General features: G+C 45.8%; 2 protein-coding genes across 3 annotated transcripts; one reads left to right on the top strand and one right to left on the bottom strand.

The window, feature by feature from the left end:
- On the bottom strand, nt 1–3,804 carry atpv0e2 (ATPase H+ transporting V0 subunit e2). 2 transcript variants are annotated; one of them, XR_002197135.3, is made up of 5 exons: nt 3,561–3,804; nt 3,099–3,146; nt 2,815–2,914; nt 2,606–2,656; nt 1–2,044 (listed from the first exon to the last, which is right to left on the bottom strand). XR_002197135.3 is itself a non-coding variant. In XM_010872699.5 (4 exons), the coding sequence occupies exons 1-3, from the start codon at nt 3,662–3,664 to the stop codon at nt 2,821–2,823; spliced, it is 246 nt and encodes an 81-aa protein (XP_010871001.1). In that variant the 5' UTR covers nt 3,665–3,802; the 3' UTR covers nt 1–2,044; nt 2,815–2,820. The 2 variants fall into 2 exon arrangements, 1 of the variants encoding a protein (XP_010871001.1); XM_010872699.5 differs by lacking the exon at nt 2,606–2,656 and having other exon boundaries at nt 3,561–3,802.
- Nucleotides 3,805–6,045: 2,241 nt separating this feature from the next.
- On the top strand, nt 6,046–19,769 carry LOC105012082 (hsp70-Hsp90 organizing protein 3). The gene is made up of 14 exons (XM_010872698.5): nt 6,046–6,626; nt 13,163–13,305; nt 14,055–14,279; nt 14,379–14,504; nt 14,592–14,637; nt 14,774–14,864; nt 15,061–15,202; nt 15,328–15,432; nt 15,539–15,629; nt 15,785–15,815; nt 16,055–16,132; nt 17,932–18,034; nt 18,501–18,625; nt 18,810–19,769. The coding sequence occupies exons 1-14, from the start codon at nt 6,569–6,571 to the stop codon at nt 18,937–18,939; spliced, it is 1,494 nt and encodes a 497-aa protein (XP_010871000.2). The 5' UTR covers nt 6,046–6,568; the 3' UTR covers nt 18,940–19,769.
- The last annotated feature ends 6,621 nt before the right edge of the window (nt 19,770–26,390 follow it).

Genomic DNA, 26,390 nt, shown 5'->3' with positions numbered 1-26,390 from the left:
TTCCAGACATTTAAACAGTTTTACTGTGGGATTCAGAACAGTGGACAATGTCACAGCACACACCTACACATAACATCACACACACAACCTGGGTCACTTTCCCCAAAGCCATGTATAAATCGGCTGCTTTTCCCCCCCAGTATCACCAACACCCCCCATATACAGTACATGCTCAATGTTTCCATGGTGACCACAAGGAATTAGTCGTTTTTTCGAGTTGAAGCCCAAGCTTAGGTTTTTTCAATTGCCGTCGACCCCTCTGCCATGCAAACCGCCACGCCACCACAACAATCAAGATGGCTTAAAGGAAAGTACAACATAATTTGGTCTTTCTCAAAAGTAGCTGTATTTAGATTTTTCTTTCTGAACTTTTTTTTGGCAGAGCTGAGGAAAAAGCCTCCTCAGAGACAGGTGACCCTGGCCTGGTTCCACATTTGTTTGTGCCCTTTCCAACTTCCCAACAATGCTGGAACTACATTCTGTAAGACAGCGAATGACAAAGACTTGCCTTGACAGCACAAACAAAATACTGGCACTCGTGCTAAGATGGCTTCTCTCTAAGGGGGGTGGGGGGGGGGGGGGGGCTGGCAGAGCAGGTTGTGATGGCTGGAGCTAAGGTGCCTTCCTACAAAAAGAAACACACATTGTTTACATGAGAGGGGGGGTCTATACAGCAGCCAGCATTTCTGTGCCTTTCCAAAGCCGTTGGTTTTCACTTGAGTTCCCGAATTCACGAGAGTTAGATGCCGAAATGGAATTGACTCTCATCCGAGCGGAAAAGGGTATTAGCGCTGTGGTCAACGACCCACGCGGATACTCGCTGTGATTACCATGGTAACACCAAGGATTCCTGAAATCAGTAGGGATCCTCCAACCAGGTTCTTCAACATGGGAATTAAAAGAAAGCTACCGACATATTTTTAGCCTAGGAGGACCACGGCCATCCAGGAGAGGAACTTGAAAATGGAGAGGGGCCCTGGATTGTAGCGTGCTTTCCATGGCCGCAGGCCAGCCAATTACGCCAGATGAAGAACGAGCATTTACACAAAGCATTACTCAATGAAAATACGCAGTCACTGACATCATAATGTAACAGTCAACCAGTTTAAGAGCCAGGACGTCAGTTAAAATAAATACAGAAATTGAATTAACACTTTCTAATAACAATAACAACTCTTTACGTAATTGTAACAACACCATGTACAGTAAACATAATTAAAAAAAAAATCAGTTAAAGTAAATCTCAACACTTTTTCACTGTAGCCAAAAGTGTGGGAGGGTCATCTATGGGCTTTCCAGTGAACATTGTCTGTTTCAGCTAATACCTTCCAGTGCATTATACAAACATTGTTTTCCACAAAAATAATAAAATACTTAAGGATAACGTAAAACTGTATTATGTATTTCGAGTTTTATACACCTTTCATATCTGCAGTACAATAAATAGAATGTTGTACAAATAAAACCATAAAATAGTGTCTTCCTGAATGAACTACCTTCAATTGAAATGAACCCGCTACCCTTATGACATACTGCACAAGTTCAATATAATTCTTACATAGCGCTATGTCAAATAATCCTTACATAGCGCTATATAATATAATCCTTACATAGCGTTATATAATATAATCCTTACCATAGCTCTATACAATAATCCTTACATAGCGCTATATAATATAATCCTTACATAGTGTTATATAATATAATCCTTACCATAGCTCTATACAATAATCCTTACATAGCGCTATACAATATAATCCTTACATAATGTTATTTAGTGTTACAACTACTTTTCTACCGAAGTAGTATTATGCATTAGTTATTGTCACAGATTGAATCCCAACATAAAAACAACATGACTGTTGAAGATTCTCCAACATCCGCGTTAAATGCAGGTGGCTTCTACGGCAATGCACAACACTGAGAACGTTGCTGTGACGTAACAAAGATGTTGGGGTGGAGGAATGGAATAGTGTTGAGGAACCCAGTCCAGGATGGATGGAGGGAATGGAGATCTTACGATGTCACCACAGAGGGTGTTACCCTGAAGAGACAGAGAGTGAAAGAGTGAGAGAGAGGTTTTTCGTGAGCAATCATGAATACTTATTCAAGCTTATAAATGCCATGCTATATAATCTGAGTGGTTTGAAATCTGAATTCTGATGACATCACGCTATTATGTAGTGTTCTAATATCGTTGGTAACAGCTTCATAAGAGAAATAAGGAATCTCAGGGGTTTGTGTTATATTGCAAATATACCATGGCTGAGTGCTGGGTCCAGGCACTCCTTGATGTGTCGTGCCTAAGAACAGCATATAGACATGGTGTATTGGCCATATACCACAACCCCTGCCTTACTGCTTAAATATACACGTGGACAGGGAACCTGAGTGTGCATCAGATTCCTCAAACACTTTAAGATGAGCCTCTCCTTCTCTCCTTCCACACATTCATTGCAGCTACTCACTGATGGGGCTTCATCTTATCCGTTGGCATTTCATAGCCTCAGTAACATTCACATCCACCACCTGTTAAAGTGTTGTTTTCCTTTCTTCCAGGGGGACAGGTAAATTATACCGTGCTCACAGTCTACATTTTAATTACCTCAGCGACTGACGTTCACTCTGGCGGTTCGCTATCCCGGAGGAACACTACCTGCTCCGGATAAGAGTGTGTGCTAAATCACTACAGTGCTATGTAAATGTGAATTAACAGAACCTAGTGCCAAAATCTAATTCTTGCCTTGTTTTATTACAGAGGTGTTAACAGAGGATTCCTGTGTGTGTGTGTGTGTGTGTGTGTGTGTTACTGACCTGGTATTATTCCCAGAAGTACCGAAGGTACCAGATGGTCTCGTTCTTCAGCTGAGGTCCAAACAAAGGGTTGGCCTGGGCCAGAATCGCAATCAGCCAGCTGGGGCACACAAGTGCGAGCACACACACATTAAAGCGTGCATGCGCGCGGACGCACACACACACACACACACACACAATTTCTCTAGTTATGAAATACTGTATGTCTTTAATAATGTGATAATAAAAGTAAAAAATTGAAATAAGGACTGTGCAGCAACAAATCCCCGCCCACCCATACTCACAATAACCAGCAGCAGACAGCAGTCAAAATCAGACTAGTGATGACAACCCTGCAACAGAGGAGGTACAGTCCACACGTTGATACAACAAAACATATTAGGAATCCTCCCACACGCGCGCGGGCACACACATACATACATACATACACAAACACCGTCAGTGACTATTTAGTGTCAATGATAACTTTGAGCTGCGTTATACCGGACAACTGCATTTGCGAGCGGGCAATTGCAGGATTGACAGATGCATCGTGACGCGGAGAGGCGACCGAGGGCCTACTGTCATCCTGATCATTCATTTATCACAAACCCGAGGCACATATAGAAACATATCCTAACAATAACAAGATATTGTCTTGGTTCCAAATGTAATGGCGTAAAGCATAATAGAAAAAAAAGACCATATTACGAAAAACATTTTCTGTGCTGCTGGCGTTTGAATGGATAAAGGTAGAATTGGTGTACCCTCGGTTTGGTCCTTTAGGAACGAAAAAGGGTGCTACGATTCCCACAAGCGCCCATAACGTTGTAAAACAGATCATCGGCAGCGCGAGCGAGTGAGAAACCATCGTTAAAAGGAATAGATCAGCAGGTATAAAGGAAATAAATATCAAATTGAGTCTTTAAAAAGACAAGCATCGATGGATCCGGTATCCTCCTTCTCAAAATGCGCTAGCAGCTTGCTATCGCCCATTTCTATCACACGCCTCTGATTGGTCGAGTGTAGTCAGATTGCAGAATTCTATTGGTTTGAAAGGTGTGTCTGTCAGTATTAAATATCCAGCAATTGGCGTATACGTAATTTGTGGGCGTAGTTTCACAGTGGAATTTTAAAGTTATAAATTGTTGACAAAATTTAAACAATGTGCTTGAGTGAGTCTTTTCTTTTCTCAGTATGTATCGACGCGGCTGTAAGTGAAACTTTGGAAATGGATGTAGTTTGGTAGTAATGTACGATATTTTAATATTTTCAGTGTCTTATTTCATTACACCATTAATATAACAATATTCACAACAAAATACGTTTTCCCTCAAGCCAAATTAGTTTCTCCAGCAGCTCTAATTTCATTTTAATAGCACTTTACTTTTGGTTAAATGTCATTCAAACGCCAAAGATCTGCATGGGTTCCCATGAGAACACTGTAGCCTAATAACTACAAAGTGGTCCTTGATTGCAAACACAGATAACACATTCTTCTGCTGTAGCAAACGTTATAGCTGTTAGGAGCTTATTTTCCACTCAAACACTGGTTTTGTGCTGTGACAGCAAACACTTCCTGTATTCCTTTGCAGCCTATCACATCGCTGTCAGCATGCTGTAACGGTTAAACCACGAAAACCATCGTCCTAGCCAATCCAAAATCCTGCCATAGCAATGACAGAATTGTTTTATAAACTCTTCCTCATGTACCGTTAAATAGCCACGGTTACATATTTAGATCACAAGTTATACTACATTTCCAAATTTCTAAGCCCTGCTTTACTAGCAAAGGTCAGAACCTTTACCGGCCAGAAGGTAACAACACACAAGGCCATAATCAACACGTTGTATTTCGCATGCCAGTCTCTCTCATCCCCACAGTAAGGTTCTACCAATAAGACCATGAGTTCTGTGTGCCGCGGCATTCAGCATGGGTTGTGTGTTGTCCTTTAAACACTGTGGTGTTCTGTTACTACCAAATAATTTTCCCATCTAACCGTGGAAGCTTTGTGAGGTGTGACAGTGCCTATGCTGTGGGACACAATGACACACACACACACACGAACAAGGATCTGTCTAATTAATATCCATATAATACCATTGTTGCTCCCACATCCTTTGTGTCAGCTGTAGCTTTTGAAACAATTTTCACCAGCAAGCCACACCACAGAAGGCTTGCGTAGGCCGCTGTGGCAAAATGCCATTGAATTTGTTATATTAAACCTCTGTAGAAACTCTCCAATACAGCTTATTATTTTCCTCCTTTTAGTCCAAGAAAAGTAACTCCCCCTACTGACTGAAGTTGTGTATCAGTGGACCTTTTGCTTTTACTTGTTTCACGTGATACTGAGACAGACAGAAACTATGCTGAAATACACCAATGTTGAAATAATGGTCTAATTTTTTAATTCATCTTTTTCACCAAAAGGTTGATAGGCACAGCTAAACGACTCTATATTCATAAATGATATATATACATATATATATATATATATGTATTTATATTAAAATAATGGATATACGTATATATTTACATCAGTCCATTATATTAATATATATACATGAAATGTATATTAGAACTGTAATCCAATTTAAAAGTTAATTCATGAATTAACTTTTAAATTGGATTACAATTCTAAATTAATTAACTTATAAAACATTTCATTTCACAGCTACTCTGAAATCCATGAACTAAATGTTTTTAATTTAATTAGTACTGCAATCGTCTGCTTATTGCAAGTTACATTTTTCATTTGAAGATATTCCAGTTCAGATAATATCTAAGTTTCATTATTACGTCGGTCCTTTAAGAGAAAGGCCTGGCAAACAAATGCCAACATGCAGGAAACGTTGCGGTCAAGCAAATTATATTTTTTACGCGGCATTACACCACACAATACGGTACCAGGTATATCACCATAGAGTTAGATAAACCACTCTCGATGAATAAAATCAGTTTTGCATGGAAATGGATATTGAGGGTTTTCAATAATTTTAAGGTGGTCCAAACTAGTTTGGACTTTTTTTTTTTTATTGAAGGGATCAGCCAATTAATTATAATTGTAAGCAATTATGTGACTTTTCCCAAACAATAATCTTCTGTAGTTATCATTATTATTTTTCTAGCATTCTCTATGTTTTCCACGTACACAGGAAAAATAAATTGGAACGGTCCTTCAATTGGTAATTAGTGGAAAACTTGTCTATGATCCTTGAGCTCTGACTTCTCTCATAATGTTCTCGCATATCATCTACTTAGAAAACTGGCTTAATAACAATCTAGTTACCTTCTGTTTTGTGCAATATACTAATAGCCTATGTTGTATCAAGATCATTTGTACCTAATCTGACAGATCAGTTTTAGTTTAATGTCGATTTTTTAGCCATCAGACAATCGTCTATCAACCAGTTAAAAGCATGTAAACGATATAACAGGCATCTATCTCATGGTGATACATTTCCACTTCCCACCTTTTTATCAACTGAGCTTTTGTAAATCAGAGAGAGATCGTAAAACATTGTGTAGTAGCTCGCCAAAATTTCGGTCGGACGGATAGCTTGATCATTTCCGAAATGTGGATACATTGTCATTGATCAGTTAGCTGGACCGCATTCAGGAATCTGTACAGATAAAGTCAGTTGAAGGGACAACGAAGATCGATTCAGGCGATGGTCTAACCGTTGGCAATAGCCTACTATTTGATTATTTTAAGCACTTTTAAAGTGATAGGCTAGTTTCCAAAAATATTTATATTCCTGTTGATAATGCTGGATGGTCGAAGTGATGAAGTTCACAAGAGGCATTTGCCGACTGCTGGGCATTGGAGGCGGTGAGTAAAAGTCACAGCACCTTTACAATAAAGTTTGAACTAAACAAGTAGCTTATCTGAACATATGTAGCTCAATCACGGGACACGTTTAACATGACACAGATGTTTGGGGCTAATCGAGTGTAGTAGCTGACGGGTCGCTAAAACAAGCAACAAGTTATAAAAAACGAAGTACACGAATGGGATTTTGTGCTAAAAACGGGCAAGATATTGTTTTTCATGTAAAACATGTAACCTACGTTATGAACTGTAGCCTTGGAAGGTTTGCTTGCTCCCTAGCTTTTGCTGTCAATGTCACAAGCATAGTAGCTACTTTATTTTTATATGCTATTGTTTATGACTCAGGCTTTATCTGCCAGTGCGTACATGCCTATAGGCGTCGTCGGAATCTGAGACTTGTTTTTCATATTGCCAGACACGGTGCTGTTCGGAATACTACAGCTCAGAGGACAGAGTCCTGTTTGCCTGAGCGCTGCGTGTGTGGAACACAGAACTTTTGCAAAGGAACCTTTATGTCCCTCGAAAACATACGAGAACATTGATGACGAATTCCACTGGTGGTCTATGCAGTTAACCCAGTCTAAGATTCCGCTTTAAGTCTGAGATTCTAAGTCAATTCCTTTTTGCTAAGAACTGGCTATTCCATTCCCTGCTGGACAGGCTCGCGTTCACTCTTTCGGAGAGCAAGCTAACACACCTGACTCCAGTAATCAACAAATCATCACAGTCTTATATTTAGAATGCTCTTAGTTTAATCAGTGTTGTGTTCAAGAGACGGCCCCACATCTGGCCCCAGAGAACAGAAGCTATTCTCGGCCAAGGCCAAAGAGGAGTGTGTGCCAGCCAAGGCCTACCTTCTCCAAACAATCACGATTATGCATTTCTCAAGGTGCTCTCTGCTAGACCAACAATGAACAAAGTGGCTTACAATCACGTGTGCAACAGTGTTTCACATGTTCGGTCCCTAACATCACCCCCAGGCTATTGAGAGAGGTCCAGCTACAGGCCTCACCTCTCAGGCTTCCCTGTGCTGCTAAAACTACCTCATATCACTGGCACTCAATGAGCGGTAACTGATGAACTGCTCAAGAAAGCAAATGAGCAAGCATTTATGTTTGGGCCGTCCTAACTACAAATTGTTCAAAAACTGCATCCAATATAGCTGTGTAAATGTGCACACACTTTCCCGAAGAATTGGCATTTCTTAACGATCTTTTAAAATGCTGTTGTGCGACAATGGGAGTGAGCAGCACTGTGTACCCTGCCTGGAAACAATAGCTTTATGTGTGGAGTAGGCAAAACGTATCAATGTCCGACCAACATGTATACAACCCATATTTGTCTATTAATTGAGAAAGAGACAGAGTTTGGAACGTTTTTAATTTCTGATCGGCCTTCTAAAGTTTTCCAAACGCCAGTTCTTCCCTGGGTGGGGCAGATTGAGTTCCTGCTCAGAAGGCGTCAGGAACTGTAGGTGCATGGTGGAGTGAAGTGGCTGAAAATAGGAGGCGGATGACAAAAGAAAAGGAGGATAAAGAGCAGGGGTTGCCAAAAGAACTGAGGTTCCTTGTGGGAACATGATTCACTGATGATTATGTATTTCTTGGACACCCATTTTAAGTGAAACCGGTCAGAGGCACTTTTTTTTTTTTTCCCCCTGTGTGTTGAAAGATGGAAGCAGATGTAAACACTGGCTAGGTAATCTGAATTTAATGTGGAGAGTTGGATTTATTTTGGGCAGAAGCACAGATAAAAGGTATATGGCGCTGCTGTGGATACACTGAGGCTCGTTGTTTTTATGCCTTGGTTATACCCAGAGAGGCATCACACAGAATGGTTTCCATATCTTATCTGGGTATGTACAACATTTGCTCTGGCTACAATTTACGTTGAGGCTTTTGCCTTGCAATTTAATGGGTAAGTCAAATGCTCTGTAGCTGCCTTGGCAACACAGTACTTCAAGGCAAACGCTGTGTTCCATTGGAAATAAATGTACAGTTGATATTTTTTTATCCTGTTCCCCATGTGGAGTCAGAAACCTGTAACCCTGGCATTGCAAGAACCATGCTCTACACCAGGGCTGCTGAGTCTTGTTCCTCGAGATCTACCATCCTGTAGCTTTTCTATCCAACCCTAATTTTACACACCTGATTCTGAGAATGAGCTGGATGGGGGGAAAAAGTCTGGTTAGTCACAACTGGGGTTGAAGAGAGAACCTCCCGGATGGTAGTTCTCCAGGATTGAGCAGCCCTGCTATGCTTTGCTGTGCTTCTGTTGTACCAAAACGCAATGATGCTGTAGGTGTGCTTGTGGCATTAGAATCAATCAAATGTATTTACAAAGCCCTTCCACATCAGCAGTTGTCACCAAGTGCTTTTACAAAACACCCAGCTTGTAACCCCAAGGAGCAAACAACAGCAGTGTTGAATTTCACTGGCTAGGAAGAACTCCCTCAGAAGGCTGAAATTTAGGGAGAAACCTAGAGAGGAACCAGGCTCAGAGGGGTGACCAGTCCTCTTCTGGCTGTGCCGGGGGAACATATTAAGAAGTACAAGTTGTGGAGGTGTGGGCCAAGACCTCATGTCCTCCTAAGTTTAAACAGGGCAAGAGTGGTTAGTTGTTAACACAGGTGACGCTAGGTGACATGTATGCAGTGAGAGCTCATGTGAATAAGCCTTTGCGGTGTAGATATTGCAAATTGTGTTGTCACATCGGAAGTGTGCCTGCAGTCTGGGTATGTTGAAGGAATGGGATGATGTAAGGTGTTGCAACTGTGAATAGAAGTCATGTTGTCAGAGTACTCTGCCACGGTAACAGATTGTAAAGTAGCAGAGCTCTAGGCTGTGCAACTGGTCTGCTACAGGATAACTGTTTGATTGTTCCTGATAACCTCTGTATGAATGTGATCAACAGTTGGAAGGAAACAACAGAGTTGATAAACAAACTTCCGGAAGACTGGATGTACTTGTATTTGCATTTTGAAAATATTCGGGCATCTGGGAATTAACGGAATCATTGCATGAATACTACTGACAGAAGATCCTGTGAACCCTATATCAAACCAAGCATCTGACCAATGACATTAGTTCTGCAATATCCAAGATTAGAGTTGAACAGCTTTGATGGCCATCAGAATACTAGTCTGAAACCAGACAATCTGGCCTTGTCACGAAGTACCCAGTGTAGTCTGACAGTTCTATTTGTGGTAGGTATACAAATGAGATGTACTTGATTGCAGTCCTCATCTTGCACACACTGATGACACTGTGGCTGTTTTACAATCAAATCTAGGAACTTAACTTGTTCCAAATGACGCCCTAGGCCCCCTATGCGCTCTGACCCAAAGTTGTGCCCAATATGAAGAATAAGGCGCATTGCATTGGTAAGCAGAAGGGATGACGTTTAGCGGCATGCATTTGTATTGTCCTCAGTCTTTTAGCTGCTGAGAGGTCCTCTGGTTGTCACTCACCAGTCATGGATGTGTCAGAAAAGATAGGCACACATGCTTGTCTTTTGAAGTCTGGCAATGGGATGAACAGAATGGCATAGAATACAGTAGTGTATTATAGAATATTTGAATTGTGTTTAGTGGTAAAGGAAAAACAGAATTGAATAGGTGTGTACAGTGTAAAACAGAACATAATAGAATGTTGTAGAGTATAACAGAAGTATGATGAAGTGAATAGAATATCGGTGTATTTATGTATAACACAATGATCACAGAAACCTATCTTATGTGGGGGGTGATGACTCTTTCTCTTTGTAACAACAAAACCACAGGCACGCTGCCACTGTTTCATTTCCTCTTCCCCAAAGACAGAGCGATGCAGAGGGGAAGAGAGAAATGAGCGAGCGAGCGGGCGGGAGGGAGGGAGGGAGTATGTGATCTACCACAATCCGAGGGACAGAAAGAGATGTTATTTGATCATGATATTTGTGCATTTCTCATTGTTTCCGTAGCAGCTGTTAACAGTGGAAATGGTTTCTTATCATTATTATTGCCTGTTTGCCATTGGTGTCTGTGTATAATTGCTTCCATTGCCACCCGTACATCTCAAAACTCTTCCAGTTGGTTTGGAGTGGCTGGGGTATTAATATAGTGTCCCCCACTATATTAATGCTCTGACAATCTGGCCCAACTCCATCATAACCAAACTAATAGGAAATGTTAACTGTTGGTAAACCATAACAAAGGCTTCAAACGTTATGGCTTTTTGTCTCAAAACAGTGCACAGTTAACTGCGTATTGGGTGAGAACCCGTGGCCTGTAGTCTTGGCATCCAAATGATGTGGATTCCTGCCACAGTCTGAGGAACAGCCGACGAGAACAACTTCACAATAATAAACCGATTTATGTCAGGCTGAATTGGTTGTTGTTTTGTTCTAATGTGTAATCAGTGATGTTTGATGACAACACTAAGCAGTGGGAATATAACTTCTAACATTTTGACCAATGGATTAGCGTACAGCGCTGACATGTTTTGAATGGTAACGTGAGATTTTCAGTATGTACTTCAGTTTCATAATGGCCTGCCCTTGTCTTGTGACTGCGGATCGGGGAATGGGCGGTTATCTGGGAGCAGTTGTTCAGAGGGTAAACCAACTTTACAGGTGGTACGGTTGAAACAATGTATTGCGTAGGACCGAAATTATGTCGTCTAACCAGTTGGGAATGAGTCCTCTATTAATTTCTGTTTCAGTATCAGATACATTTTACCCAACTGAACAGTGTGAGCGAGTCCGAGCAAACAATAGCATGAGGGCCTAGCTGTCCAGCCCGGCGTGAAGCCAACGTCCTGGTGTGATTACATCCTCCTTCACACACTTACTTTAGAACTGTTACTTCCTTAAGATGGAGTGGCGCCAAGCTAAGGTGCCATGAGAATGTTTTCGTCAATGTTGGATGTGTTTGGACAGGGTTATGGCTGGTTTGCGGCCAGGGTTATGGCTGGTTTGCGGCCAGGGTTATGGCTGGTTTGCGGCCAGGGTTATGGCTGGTTTGCGGCCAGGGTTATGGCTGGTTTGCGGCCAGGGTTATGGCTGGTTTGCGGCCAGGGTTATGGCTGGTTTGCGGTCAGGGTTATGGCTGGTTAAAGGTTATTTGGTAGCGTACCGGACCTAGAAATAGACATGGCTTGCCTTAATTGAGAGATGATTATGTGTAGGGCTTAATGGGATCAGTTGACGAGGATTATGGGGGTAATATGACATTTATGACATGCACATTAGTTTCCCCTTTCACTTCCTCTCTGTTCCTTCCTGGTCTCATGCGGTCCTCCTCTCTGTTCCTTCCTGGTCTCATGCGGTCCTCCTCGGTTCCTTCCTGGTCTCATGCGGTCCTCCTCTGTTCCTTCCTGGTCTCATGCGGTCCTCCTCTGTTCCTTCCTGGTCTCATGCGGTCCTCCTCTCTGTTCCTTCCTGGTCTCATGCGGTCCTCCTCTCTGTTCCTTCCTGGTCTCATGCGGTCCTCCTCTCTGTTCCTTCCTGGTCTCATGCGGTCCTCCTCTCTGTTCCTTCCTGGTCTCATGCGGTCCTCCTCTCTGTTCCTTCCTGGTCTCATGCGGTCCTCCTCTCTGTTCCTTCCTGGTCTCATGTGGTCCTCCTCTGTTCCTTCCTGGTCTCATGCGGTCCTCCTCTCTGTTCCTTCCTGGTCTCATGCGGTCCTCCTCTCTGGGTGAGTTTGAGTCTAGCTGCGGAAGCCAGGCGGATCAGGTTTCCTTCATTCCTTAGACCCAGGCTGCAGGCTTGCTGATTGGCCAGTTCGCAATTCTATTTCTGGGTATATATATTCTCCTGAGTCACAGATGACGTCCTATTCACTTTGTAGAGCCCTACTTTTGCCCAGGGTCCATGTGGGCGGTAGGGTGGTTGGGGCTACGGTGACATTTGGACCGCAAGTCTTTCATCTCTGAACATCTGTTTGGACTGTCACCACCTCTCCGGCCGACCAAGGTGCATGGAAATGAGGAATGCCCTTTGCCCTTTCCCCCTTTTCGCCTTTCCATTGCTTTCTGACAAACTCCATGTTTTTCTCTATTGAGTCAGGCATTGTAGCTCTGTATTGACATACTATCAGTAAAGTGAAACTATATTTGGGTTTGAAAAAGTAATTGTAGACACTCTGTCCCAAATATTTTAACCAAGGTGCACCCAACCTGTAACAGCCTGATGGCATATGTGCACGGGCTGTTACTGTAACAGCCTGATGGCATATGTGCACGGGCTGTTACTGTACCAGCCTGATGGCATATGTGCACGGGCTGTTACTGTACCAGCCTAATGGCATATGTGCACGGGCTGTTACTGTACCAGCCTGATTGCATACGTGCACGGGCTGTTACTGTACCAGCCTGATGGCATATGTGCACGGGCTGTTACTGTACCAGCCTGATTGCATACGTGCACGGGCTGTTACTGTACCAGCCTGGTGGCATATGTGCACGGGCTGTTACTGTAACAGCCTGATGGGATATGTGCACGGGCTGTTACTGTAACAGCCTGATTGAACAGGTCACTCTCTCCTTGTGGGTTTTTAGATGGGTCGGGTGAGCCACAGGACATGGACTGTGGAGGACGAGAAAATCCAGCTCCTGGTGGAAAGGCCCTGACTGGCGAGGAGGAGTTGAGCGAGGAGGAGAAGATCAGGAGAAGAGCAGAGAGACGTAGGGCCAAGAGGAAGGTGAGTGGAGCACAGGGAGATGGAGGAGAGTTGCGTGTCGGGGCCTTTAGCGTTACAACTTAAGTTTCCTTGTGAGGAAACCGACAGATGTACCAAGTTCAGATTAGATTCTACTTTGTCATTGAACAAGTACAGTACAATGAAATGCAGTTCACATCTAAACAGAAGTGCAAATAGAAGAGGGCAGATAAACCAGCCGTAACCCTGTCCAAACACATCCAACATTGACAAAAATATTGTGTGTTTCAAGCGGAAAGTATAGATGTGTAATGAAGGCAAATGCAGTACAAATGGAAATGCTAAATGTGCATTAAGTCAAATTTACAAGTATAATGTATGTTAATTCTAAGCATGCAGTAATGCTATGTTAAATATAATTAAGTATAATGTATGTTATATCCTGACTTTAGGCGAAAAGCTCTGAGGGGTGTGACCTTTTGCAAAGTTTTTCAGTTGGTTGTTGTGGCGCCTCCATTGTACCAGTCTGTCATTTTGTAAGTGCTAAGTCCCAGTGGCAGGACACGTCATTCCCCTGAGTTTCGCCACTCGGCCCAGTGAGATTGCCCTTACGTACGCACAAATTCCCAGGCACCGATCCACACACACACACACACGTGCACAACTTACAGCGCGTCAGTGGAAGAAGGGCCCAGTGATGTTTCTTTGTTGACAGCCGCCCTCCCGTTATCCTATGCCTCACTCGTCCTCATTCCAATCACCGTGGTTACCCGGCTGTTCCCTCTCCACAGCGCCAGAGAGAACGGCGGAAACTACTGAGGGAGAAGAGCGGAGACGCCAGGCAGCACCGGGATGAAGGAGTGGGTTCGGAGTCCGAGAGCGAAAGTGAAGAGGAGGAGGAGGAGCAGAGGGAGGTGGATCATATTGCGCCTCCTCCCAGGAACATGGCTCTGCCTCCTCTGGCTGCGTCTGGGAACAAGGAGAACAACCAGGCCCCAGGTCGGACCCCGGAGGAGGTGAGGGAGGAAGGAGGCGACACCAGAGAGACCTGCACGCGACAGGGGCCCTTTTTGATTTCCTTAAGTCCCTTTGATGTTGTCATGGTTACTCCCCAGGAGCCAGAGTGGGACGTCAGCAGTGCGTTTGTGGCCAACGCAGCCAGTCACATCAGACCGAAAGCTCGGAGCAGAGCAGGCCACGCCTCCAGGGAGAACAAGGAGAACGAGGCCAGGACGAGCAAGGTGAGCGAGACGCCGCGTTTGTGTGTGTGTATGTGTGTGTGTGTGTGAGCACACTTGCGTCCACCTAACTGAGTTGTATGATTTCAGGCGGAGAGCTCAGATTCTGAGAAGATAAGGGGAGCCTCGCTAACAGGTAGGTGGAACTGGACCTCGCCGAAGTAGCTGTGGGTAGCGACACTGTGTCACAGCCTCAGTCCAGTAACGGTTTGGCCTCAGCATGTCGATGCGTAGGAATGACCTTGGCTGGAACCTTTTTCTGTGCTCTCCAGAGAAGGGCATTCAGCTGTTCAAGCAGGGCCAATACAACCAGGCTGTGGACATGTTCTCTGAGGCCATCTTTTGTGACCCCAACGACCACAGGTACACCTCTGTCCTTTGACTCTGTAACACCACGTTTCCTTTTCAGCGCTCTTTCTCTCTCTCTCCGTCTCTCTTTCAATTCAATTTTACAATGCAACAATAATCATAAAAAGTTCATACAATTATCAACAAAATTCTCTCTCTCTTTCTCTTTCTCTTTCTCTCTCTCTCTCGCTCTCTTTCTCTTTCCTGTTAGGTTTTTTGGGAATCGTTCATACTGCTACTGGTGTCTGGAGCTCTACCAGTCTGCCCTGTCAGATGCTCAGACGTCCATCCAGCTTGCCCCTGACTGGCCGAAGGGACACTTCCGTAAAGGGAGCGCGCTGATGGGGTTGAAGGTCAGCTACCCCGGTCCCTCCTGTGAACGCACGCCGTCGCGTCTGTAATCAGGGTTTTACCTTCTCCTCATCCCTCCCCAACTCTCCTCTGCCCCCTCCCCCCCACTGTCTTGTGTCCCCCCCAGAGGTACGGTGAGGCCCAGAAGGCCATGCAGCAGGTGCTTAGCCTGGACCCGGGCTGTGAGGAGGCTTCCGCTGAGCTCTTCAACTGCCAGGTCCTGCAGCTCATGGTCAGTGGGGTTAGAGGTCAGCGATCGGGCCGGGGGGAGGGGTTGGGGCGGTTCTTTCTTGTCATTTGTCCGTCTCCTTCCTGCTTCTTTTCTCTCCTCCTTGTAGGACCTGGGTTTTGAGGAGGAGCAGAGCGTGCTCCTGCTGGAGAAGTTTACCACGGTGGAGGGGGCTCTCGCCTCCCTCGATGCTGACAAAGGTACGACGACACGCTGAGATGCCCTGTCAGTGCTGGTAGCAAACACACACACACACACACACATTTGCTCTTCACCCAGGCACTGCTGTGAGGTTCTGTCCCAAGACAAAACCTTTTTACACGAGTTAATGACCTTGTCTCTGTTTCTTCTCCAGCGGTGGACCCCTCCCCTCAGGACTCCTCTGGGTGAGTACTGAGTGCCCCCGCCGCCCCAGAGAAACTGTTGCCGTAGTAATATCCCTGGCCAGATACATTTGTGACTTTTCGTCCCGAGTTGGAGCTCTGAGGTCGACAAAGGTGCCGTGCTAGTTCCTCAGTCACACGGCGTCCCTCCGTCCTCGTGTCTGTGTTACGCTGGGTTGTATATCGCCCACACAAGCCACCCTTACTCCAGATTCACTGAGCACGCACATTTCTGTCCTCAGGGCCCCCTGTCCATCTCTCTGGGTGGGCAACGTCACGGCGGACCTTACGGAGGAGCACATATGGGACCTCTTCAAAACGTACCGCTTGCCTGCCTTACTTAGACCTCTCTACCTATATACCTATATTTCTTTTTTTCTTCTTTTTTTTTGCTGAGACCTACTTTCAAGAAAAAACACATCCAAGCTGTCAGAAAATAAGCTGGGGTGTGAATGAGGCTCCACACAGTGGCCTGGCTGACATCCAAAAATGCGCCCGCCAGGGTGAATACAGGGCGCGTGGTTAGAGTAGTGAAAGATGAAGTCTGGTCGAGGCTGGTGATCATCTAGGCCAGATTGTCCAAAACACGGTTTGCCCTGGTTTTGCCCTGGTTTAGGGTTAGTTACCAGGAAATCAACATTGTCAGTGGGTATACACCTTCCGTGTCAGTGGTCTGGCCAAAGTGCTGTGCTAGGGGTTTTGCCTTACTGCCCGTGAATAATTATTGCTCGTCTGAATTATGTGTTGTATTTAGTTTTCCGGAATTGTTAAGCTTGTATGGAACGTTTTAAAAGACAATGGTCGCAAAAAACTAATCTGCATGTTGTACAGGTGGAATAGGAAAGTTGGATATTTAGACAAACCCCATCTGTAGCAAACCAAAGAATATTGTACACAGTAGAGAACATTCATAAACAATGTAAAAACAAAAAGACTGTCTGTAGGTGGGTGGACAGTGGAGGGCCATAGAAAAACAAAATTGAACTTAACAGTCATTACCAGGGGAATATGCAGGCATGGTGAATAACTTAAACTCCTGAATTCTCCAGAACATAGAGCAGGACAGTCACCTGCCGCAAACCACTGGCCCCAACTCCCAATTTCTAAAAGGATTATCATGGAAAGGCGGGAACACCACATAAAGGAAACACAATCGCGCGACTGCTTTCATAGAGCAGCAGGCGTTTGTTACTCTCCAGGTTCTGGCATCACCCAGGCTGGGCTATCTCAGCATCACATGGCCCTGTCCGCACAGCTTGTAGGTTTGTTGGAGAGGAGCGGAGCGTCAAAGCATTAAAACGTCCTGGCAGTCACTGACTGGCAACAAGTTATTATGGTAATGGTCAGATGTTGATGTTGAAGCCAGAGACTGATTCACCCGCGCACACGGCGTTGACTTTGCGTCGTGCCTGTAGCACAGCTGCACTTTAGAATGGCTCCTTCCATGTCACAGGGCACCAAAGTTCCCGTAAGTCAGTGCATCTGAAATCATGTTGTGAGCTGGGGTCAAAGTTTTGACTTCGTAACCCCTCTGATAGGGAATTATTGGCTGGTAAAAGTTTAACAGCCAAGATAACAGCCGAGAAGTGAAATAATCAAGGCATCTTCAAATATACAGATTTTGTTTTCGCTTCTGAAAGCAGCATTCATTTGTTTTGATGTAAACCATAATTTCTTTGACTGTAGTTCATTACAGCCTGAAATTATTTCGATGCAGGGCATGGCTAGGCACAATTGCCAGTAGCAAACAAGTGACACACAAGCCTGGTGCCAAATCGAATTAGCGTATGATGAGCGTTACTTGTGTGAAATGTGTGAAAACACAAAGAGGGGGGTGAGAAGATAAGTCTGGCACCAGGCCCTCAAATATAAAAGGAAGGAACTAGCAAACTTGGTCCAAATGAGGGCTGTTTGCAGCTCCGGTTACACTTTCTCAGTCTCGCTCTCTCATTCTGATTTTCTTACAGTGTGTAGCATCCTCATAATCAACTAGCATTAACAATGGCCGGGGTATTTCCCGATTCTGCTGCTTTCCATTTGACTCCTTCTCCGTGTGACTCTGGTCTTCGGTGTCCGGATTAAGAATCGTCCGTCTCTCCGTTCTGATTCGGCCCTACAGGTGTGGGGAGGTGGAGAGTGTCCGGGTTCTGCACCAGAGATTCTGCGCCTTCGTCAACTTCAAGAACGCCAGTATGGCCGCTCGTGCCTTGGAGAGGCTGCATGTGAGTGGCGGCAGGAATCTTAAAGCGCGTCCGTGGCTCGCCCCGTCTTCGCTGGTCGTTTTTTTTGTTTTTTGGGAATTTCTGGGACCGCGCTATCAGTTGAATGTGCTATGTGTGATGTGTGTTTTCTCTGTACTGCTAGCGTCAATACAAGCAAAGGGTGACTAGAAGACGTCCGCAGTTCATGTTTTAATTGAATGTCTATTTTCTACAAAATGTGTCCAAGGGCCTAACGTCTTCTCTCACTGGTCCGTCTGTCTGTTTGCATTGACTTGTAATCTCCTTAAACTGGCGTTAGACACTCGCGCTACTAAACCTCCCTGGCCTCGCTAGTCCATTCTTGTTCGGTAAGGGCGGAGGAGACGAGTTGTGAAATAGTTTAGAGGCAGGATCCTACAGGGTTCTCCATGAACTGCCCCCCCCCCCCCCCCGTTTCACCCCATCTGGTGTTTGTCCTCCTGGCCAGGGGGTGGAGCTTGAGAACACCCGTTTGGTGATCAGGTACCCCGACCGCTGGATACAGAGGACCCCACCTCCTCCTCAGAGGATAGGCTCCGTAGGCCTGAACACCTCCCAGAGCTCCTCCACGGGGTAAGGGCATCCGTCAGTCAAAAGGTCAACTGTCCGTTATGAACGGTAGAATTTGTGACGGGTTAGTGTGGTGGTTATTGGAAACGCGTGGCAGATCTGTTCGTATCAACGTTTGACGCAAAGGATCAGGCACTGATAAATGTTTTGGGTGTGTTGTCATGTTTTCTCCCCCCCCCCGACCCAGGAGGATGGCTCCCATAAACGGTGACGAGTGCTTCTTCTGGAGAACCACCGGCTGTCTCTACGGTGAAAAGTGTCGATTCAAACACAAGCCTGACCAGCGCGGAAGAGACAAGAAACCATGGCAACCCTGACGCACCCAGACTACGGCGACCATCACGCGCCCGCAAGATATGACCGTGGGAAGAAGAGGGACTTTCTGAAGCTTGACAAAGAGGACACTTCTGCATGGAACATTGTATGGGTTGGTGGGGGGCACACAAGACTGAACCCCCCCCCCCCCCCCCCCCCCCTTGGGTCCCAAGGTGCGGTGGATTGTTGTCGGGTCTTGGAGGTTGTCTTAATGTTCTGGCTTGGCGACTAATGCCCCAGCCATCATTCACAACCATGTTGTAAACACTAAAGGAACTGTTCCCTCAGCCACTCACCCCCCCTAAATGTGTGTGTGTGTGTGTGTGTGTGTGTGTGTGTGTGTGTGTGTGTGTGTGTGTGTGTGACCGACCCCTTGTGATGTCGCTGATGCAGTATTTGGCTTTGACAATGTGAGGTTGTCCAGTGGTTCTCAACTCCAGGCCCGGGGACCCAGGATGCTCGTTGTCATTCTAGCCCTCCAAGTCCGGACCGATGTAGACCTTGGGGGCCGGGTAGAATTATAAAACCTTGAGTCCGAAGGGCTGGAGCTGGAGAACCACTAATGTAGGACCTGTCCTTACTACATCTCACGACCCCTGGAACAGTGTTCCATGTATTAGTGACACCGACTGGCCGGGTCATGCTGTGGCCCTGGGAGCGCTGTCACACGTCAGGTGAATGGAAGTGACTAGCCTGCCGAATGACTGTTAGGGAGCCTTATTGCAAAAATGACTGTCAGTGCCCCCCCCCGAATTCTAGGTTGGGACAGTTAAGTATACAAAGTTTTATCCGTTGCCGTTTGTTCATTCGTAATAAAAATCCTTTAACCAAATCAACATATGCAGTGTCATTATCGAGAGGCTATGTGAACAGTGTCGTAACATTTCCGTTTGTGTATCCGAAGATATTTCGGAAAGGTTTCTTTCTCTGCGATCTCCGACTCAGTCCTCTTCTGCTGAGCCGGCCCGCTTCAACTTGGTTCACTACCACAAAGTTGTCGGAGGGAGCAGTTTCGATAAACACAAAACCAATTCTGACCTTCTGGTCTAATGGAGGGCAGTTCAGTGACCAGCAGCAGTGATGCCAACCCACCTGTGGACAAATACACCAGGCACAAGAAGAATGGAACCTCTCCAGAAGTTTTAGGAGGTTTTTACCGCATCGCTAACCTCAGTCCTGAGTACCGAGTGGAATAATATAGTGTGACGCTCTCAACACCGAAGAGGGCGGGGCTGTCCGAGGCATTCTAATGCTCTGTGTTGGTGCGGTGTCATTTTGCCAATGTCATCCTGACATCATTTAGTCGTTGATGCAACGTCAGTGTCGGCCACAGGAGGGCAGGAGAGAGCATAACACACCCTATGACTCTACAGGACATCAACGGGAGGACTTGACTCCGCAGGCGTCCCCAGGCCATTCTGTCAAAGATACTTTATACCGTGATGAAATGTTCTCGTCTCCTCCCCAACAAATGCGAGCGGTTGGCCTGAAGGGGGAAAGGCTGGCTGGGTCCGTCTGCCGTTTTTGCTTGAACTAGACCGATTAGTCTTCCTGCGTGGACATATATTGGCAGGAGTAGGTCGTCTGGATTCCAACTCCACACCTCATATCAAATCCCTACACAATGAGACTATCTTTCCTACTTCTTAAGGACGCTCATTTTATCTTTCTCTCTTCCTGTTCATCCTGACCCTGGGGCACGGTTTGTTTCTACTCATCTCAAGTGTTTTGTTGAGAACTTGTGTCGACATTGACTTCCTCTGACTGTTGTCACACAAAGAAAGGTCATCCTTCGGGAGGTTCTGAAATTGATAACGTCTATGTGAGAAACCCTTTAGTCGTGTCGAGGGAGTCCTTTTCTCTCAAGGTCGAGAAATAAGGGCCTTTTCTTTGTTGTCAGCTTAACTGCGGCAGTGGTTAGATTCATCAACTGGGAAAAAAGATGTAATGAGATTTTTGCCACCCTAGGCCATGGTTATCGAGCCTTCTCAAATGTCTTAGTTCCTACTCTTCAGAGAAGTAATGGACTTCGCAGTGCCAAGCTAATAAATGAATGGTTCTGCGATAGGTTGGTATAAAAAAAGCGCATCGCTACAGCTGTGCTAAATAAACGCAGTTTGTTGAAATCCACATCCATGTGGCCAAATTAACTGCAAAAATACCTTACAGCTCCATATTTTTCGGCTGAAGGTCAATGAACTGGCCACGGATCATCACGTCAATTGATGATGATGTGGGGCCATGTTGGGAAAAGAATGGTGGTTCTGGGATAATGACAATATTACACAGGTTATACAACGATGACAAAAATCAGGAATGCTGACAGGCACTAGGTCCCCTCTGTGTAAGTGAGTCCAACACCGCGCCCCTTGCTGTTTTGGGGTGTTCCATGAACTGGTTCCCCCCTTTGATCCCATCTGACCACATTTAAAATGTAAACGTACAGTGTTTGATACTCAGCGACATGTATCGCTGAAATAATTGTTTTAGGAAAGGCCACATTACTATCCGATAAATCAGCCCCGGTATAAATATAAAGGCTAAGGTATTTTTTTTTTTTTATTAGGTAATATCTTGCTTTGGTCAACGAAAAAAAGTAATTACTTCAATGTGTAGCGCCAGTTATGTTATTGGTGGAGGCGCCCTTCTAAGAGTAGAGGGTTGATAAGGTTTACACCGTAAGCAACCTGCCTAAACGTTTGAACTAGACTGGCATAGGTCCTCAGGTCACCGCTGTGTGCAGGAGGTCATGTGGAGGACCTTGGTAGATCATGTGGAGGACCTTGGTAGGTCATGTGGAGGACCTTGGTAGGTCATGTGGAGGACCTTGGTAGGTCATGTGGAGGACCTTGGTAGGTCATGTGGAGGACCTTGGTAGGTCATGTGGAGGACCTTGGTAGGTCATGTGGAGGACCTTGGTAGGTCAGTTGTGGCGCTTTGGTGTCTTGCTGCACCGTCGAAACCTCACACGTCTCACACGCCTTTCAGGGACGCGGATTGCTTCTCGTAGAGCGTTCACACGAGGTGACCCAAACGCTACGACACTGACAAAAAAAAGTCGGCGAGGCCCCTCGTGTACCCCCACCCGCGTTGTCACTGACATGGGTGTCATATTGGCTTGGCTGTGTGATGGTAGGGACGTTTCATTTTTAAGATGCGTCTAGGATTGAACAATCTAGGATATGGCCGTGTCCACTAGGCTCCTGTAGTATTCCTCGTAGTCAGTAGATGGCGCTGTTGAATCTTGCATTGTCCGTGAGCCACTGGGCAAGATGAAAGTCTAGACAGGTTTATTCCACCGCTGTTAGATGACATCACGGATCGCACGTGCACGCATAAACGCATGCATGCATGTGCGTGCGTGCACACTCGCCCACTAGGTGCACATTAGCCAGTATTCCAGACTGTATGTGTGATGTGGGTGTATGAGTGGTATGGGTGTGTCGAGCTCTTGGCTAGAGTAAAACAGAATAGACCATTGTTGGACCCTGATGACAGGGAAACTAAAAACAATTAGGAAAATGCCCCTACACACACACACACACACACACACACAGTGGAAAAGATTGCTAATGGCTGAGAGATGTGGGGTGAATTAGGTTGATGACTTTCATTGTCTATCAAAGCCAATCATTCTTCTGTTTGTGTCTCTGCCTCTTTCTGTCTGTCCGATCTTCATATTATTCTATCGCCCCTCCCAATATCGTCCTCCTCTTCTGTCGGCTCCTCTTCCTCACCTGCCAGGTCTACGCTACGCGTGCACTGCGAGTCCCTTTGTGACGTAAACCTGAACGTGTGCGTTTCGACCACTAGTGTTTCATCTTGTGTGTAAACTACAATTAGGAAGTTCAAATACAAACTGTCCTTGAAGAGGGTTTTCTGGTCGGAAATGTAGAACAACACAAGACTCCTCCGGTTGGTGTGTTCGTTAACCTCTTAAGGCCTCTAACCCTGTCAAAGGTGTGTGCGCGTGTGTGTGTGTGTGTGTGTGTGTGTGTGTGTGTGTGTGTGTGTGTGTGTGTGCGCGCAGATGGTCTCTTCACGGGGGGAGTACTGTAAAATAATAATACTTTGATTGTCCCCACAAGGATAGTATGGGGGGGGGCATGGATGCGGTTTGTATGGGGGGGGGGGCATGGATGCGGTTTATATGGGGGGGGGCATGGATGCGGTTTATATGGGGGGGGCATGGATGCGGTTTATATGGGGGGGGCATGGATGCGGTTTGTATGGGGGGACATGGATGCGGTTTATATGGGGGGGGGTATGGATGCGGTTTATATGGGGGGGGGCATGGATGCGGTTTGTATGGGGGGGGGCATGGATGCGGTTTGTATGGGGGGGGGCATGGATGCGGTTTGTATGGGGGGGGCATGGATGCGGTTTATATGGGGGGGGGCATGGATGCGGTTTGTATGGGGGGGCATGGATGCGGTTTGTATGGGGGGGGCATGGATGCGGTTTGTAGGGGGGGGGGATGGATGCGGTTTGTATGGGGTGTGTTGAAGATGAGTGTACCCTGCGGCAATGCATTCCTCTCCTCCACTCCCTTGCGAGGATCCCTCTCTTCTTGTCATTTCATCCCTTTCTCTTCCCCTCTCTGTCCTCCATCTTCCCCCGGGCTTCGATTCACAATCAAGATCTGGAAGAGAGGAGGCATTTGGAGAGAGCAAGAAAGACACTGTTCTTTTTTCCACCCCCCCCCCCCCCACTTTCTTTTTCTGGAGAGAAATGCTCTACTGTAATATGTTGAAATGAAGGAAATGGAGTGCTTGTGCGTGCGTGCGCATGACATGCAACAAGGTCTCACAGTCTCACATCACTATTCAACGGTTGTCTGTGGCGGAGATGTACTGATGAAGTATATTTGTGAGGTGAAGGTGTACTGGTGAAGTATATTTGTGAGGTAAAGGTGTACTGGTGAAGTATATTTGTCAGGTGAAGGTGTTCTGGTGAAGTATATTTGTCAGGTGAAGGTGTACTGGTGAAGTATATTTGTCAGGTGAAGGTGTATTTGTGAAATATATTTGTGAAGTGAAGGTGTACTGGTGAAGTACACTCACCTAAAGGATTATTAGGAACACCATACTAATACTGTGTTTGACCCCCTTTCGCCTTCAGAACTACCTTAATTCTACGTGGCATTGATTCAACAAGGTGCTGAAAGAATTCTTTAGAAATGTTGGCCCATATTGATAGGATAGCATCTTGCAGTTGATGGAGATTTGTGGGATGCACATCCAGGGCACGACGCTCCCGTTCCACCACATCCCAAAAATGCTCTATTGGGTTGAGATCTGGTGACTGTGGGGGCCATTTCAGTACAATGAACTCATTGTCATGTTCAAGAAACCAATTTGAAATGATTCGAACTTTGTGACATGGTGCATTATCCTGCTGGAAGTAGCCATCAGAGGATGGGTACATGGTGGTCATAAAGGGATGGACATGGTCAGAAACAATGCTCAGGTAGGCCGTGGCATTTAAACGATGCCCAATTGGCACTAAGGGGCCTAAAGTGTGCCAAGAAAACATCCCCCACACCATTACACCACCACCACCAGCCTGCACAGTGGTAACAAGGCATGATGGATCCATGTTCTCATTCTGTTTACGCCAATCTGACTCTACCATTTGAATGTCTCAACAGATTTCGAGACTCATCAGACCAGGCAACATTCTTCCAGTCTTCAACTGTCCAATTTTGGTGAGCTACAAATTGTAGCCTCTTTTTTCCTATTTGTAGTGGAGATGAGTGGTACCCGGTGGGGTCTTCTGCTGTTGTAGCCCACCCGCCTCAAGGTTGTGCGTGTTATGGCTTCACAAATGTTTTGCTGCATACCTCGGTTGTAACGAGTGGTTATTTCAGTCAAAGTTGCTCTTCTATCAGCTTGAATCAGTCTGCCCATTCTCCTCTGACCTCTAGCATCAACAAGGCATTTTCGCCCACAGGACTACCGCATACTGGATGTTTTTCCCTTTTCACACCATTCTTTGTAAACCCTAGAAATTGTTGTGCGTGAAAATCCCAGTAACTGAGCAGATTGTGAAATACTCAGACCGGCCCGTCTGGCACCAACAACCATGCCACGCTCAAAATTGCTTAAATCACCTTTCTTTCCCATTCTGACATTCAGTTTGGAGTTCAGGACTTGACCAGGACCACACCCCTAAATGCATTGAAGCAGCTGCCATGTGATTGGCTGATTAGATAATTGCATTAATGAGAAATTGAACAGGTGTTCCTAATAATCCTGTACAGTGTTTTCATGAGGTGAAGGTGTACTGGTGAAGTATTTTTGTGACCAGAAGACCAAGATTCAAGTATTATCATTTTGAACAAAACACACAACGTATGGACTATTCAGCAAAATTCTTACTTACCGGTTCTGTAACAAAGAATGTCAAAACAATTGAAATAATATTAACTTTTTAAATGCTAAGTGTGACTAACACACTTTCGTTTCAGCAATGACCTTGGACCCATTAGTGTTAACTGCCTTGCTCATGTGCAGAACTGCAGAATTTGGGCCTGTTTCCGGATTCAACCCTGCAACCTTTCCGGGCGCTGTCCAGATACTCAAACCACTAGGGCTTCCCTGTTGACCCATTGGCTAATAGTAAAAATGTGTGAGCGTGTGCATGTGTGTGGTCGGTCACGTTCAAGAGCTGTCCAGTGGATTGAGAATACAAGCTCTTTCCGAGCCTGCTTGTGTGGGCTGTTGTCATGTCTGTTCACCTCCTCCCGGTCGGCTGACTCATCACTGTTGGTGCTGTTCAGAAGTCCCAGTGTTAAGAGTCAGGGAGTAAAGCAGAGGACACACCCCTTGGGGGCCCCCAGTGTTAAGATGCCATTCCTCACACCTAGAGGTCTGGCCGTCAGAACGTCCAATATCCAGCTTGCTTGCTGAATGCAGAAATTGTCAATGTACATCGTTCTGAAGAGGTGTTCCGTGTTCTCCAAGTTGCTTTTGGGCCGCGTGAACAGGGACAGAAGGGACATCGTCCGATGATCTGCTTTGACAGTGTGTAAACGGACAAGCTGACAAAGATTTGGGCCGCGACAAAAGCCAGCGGAAGAACTACACGATGACAGGCGCGGGAAGGATCGGGCGATTATCGTTCCGTCAAGTTCCCCCGGGGTTCCATGGCCACTGGGACGGCGGTCTACAGCCTGTGGGGACTACAGCCTGGGAAAAGAACAGGGCGAGGAAAACTGTATAGAACCGCCGTCCGACTGGTTGGCACAGGACTACACCAGGGACGATACCTGGGTCTAGAATGGGCCGAGCTGTAACGTGGTAATAAAATGGAAAGTGACAGCATGTAGGGCCTGTTGGTGAGTCATATGTAGAACCACTTGGGGATGTGTCTAAAATACAAGTCTGCAAGTGGTGTGCGCATGTGTGTGCGCACTTGTGTGTGTGTGTGAGTGAAAGTGATGGACTGTGGG

This window comes from Esox lucius, chromosome 9 (assembly GCF_011004845.1).
Source record: "Esox lucius isolate fEsoLuc1 chromosome 9, fEsoLuc1.pri, whole genome shotgun sequence".
NCBI classification, from domain to species: Eukaryota; Metazoa; Chordata; class Actinopteri; order Esociformes; family Esocidae; genus Esox; species Esox lucius.
Note: the sequence above shows the minus strand (reverse complement) of the source record. Positions and strands in the feature narration are given on the sequence as shown.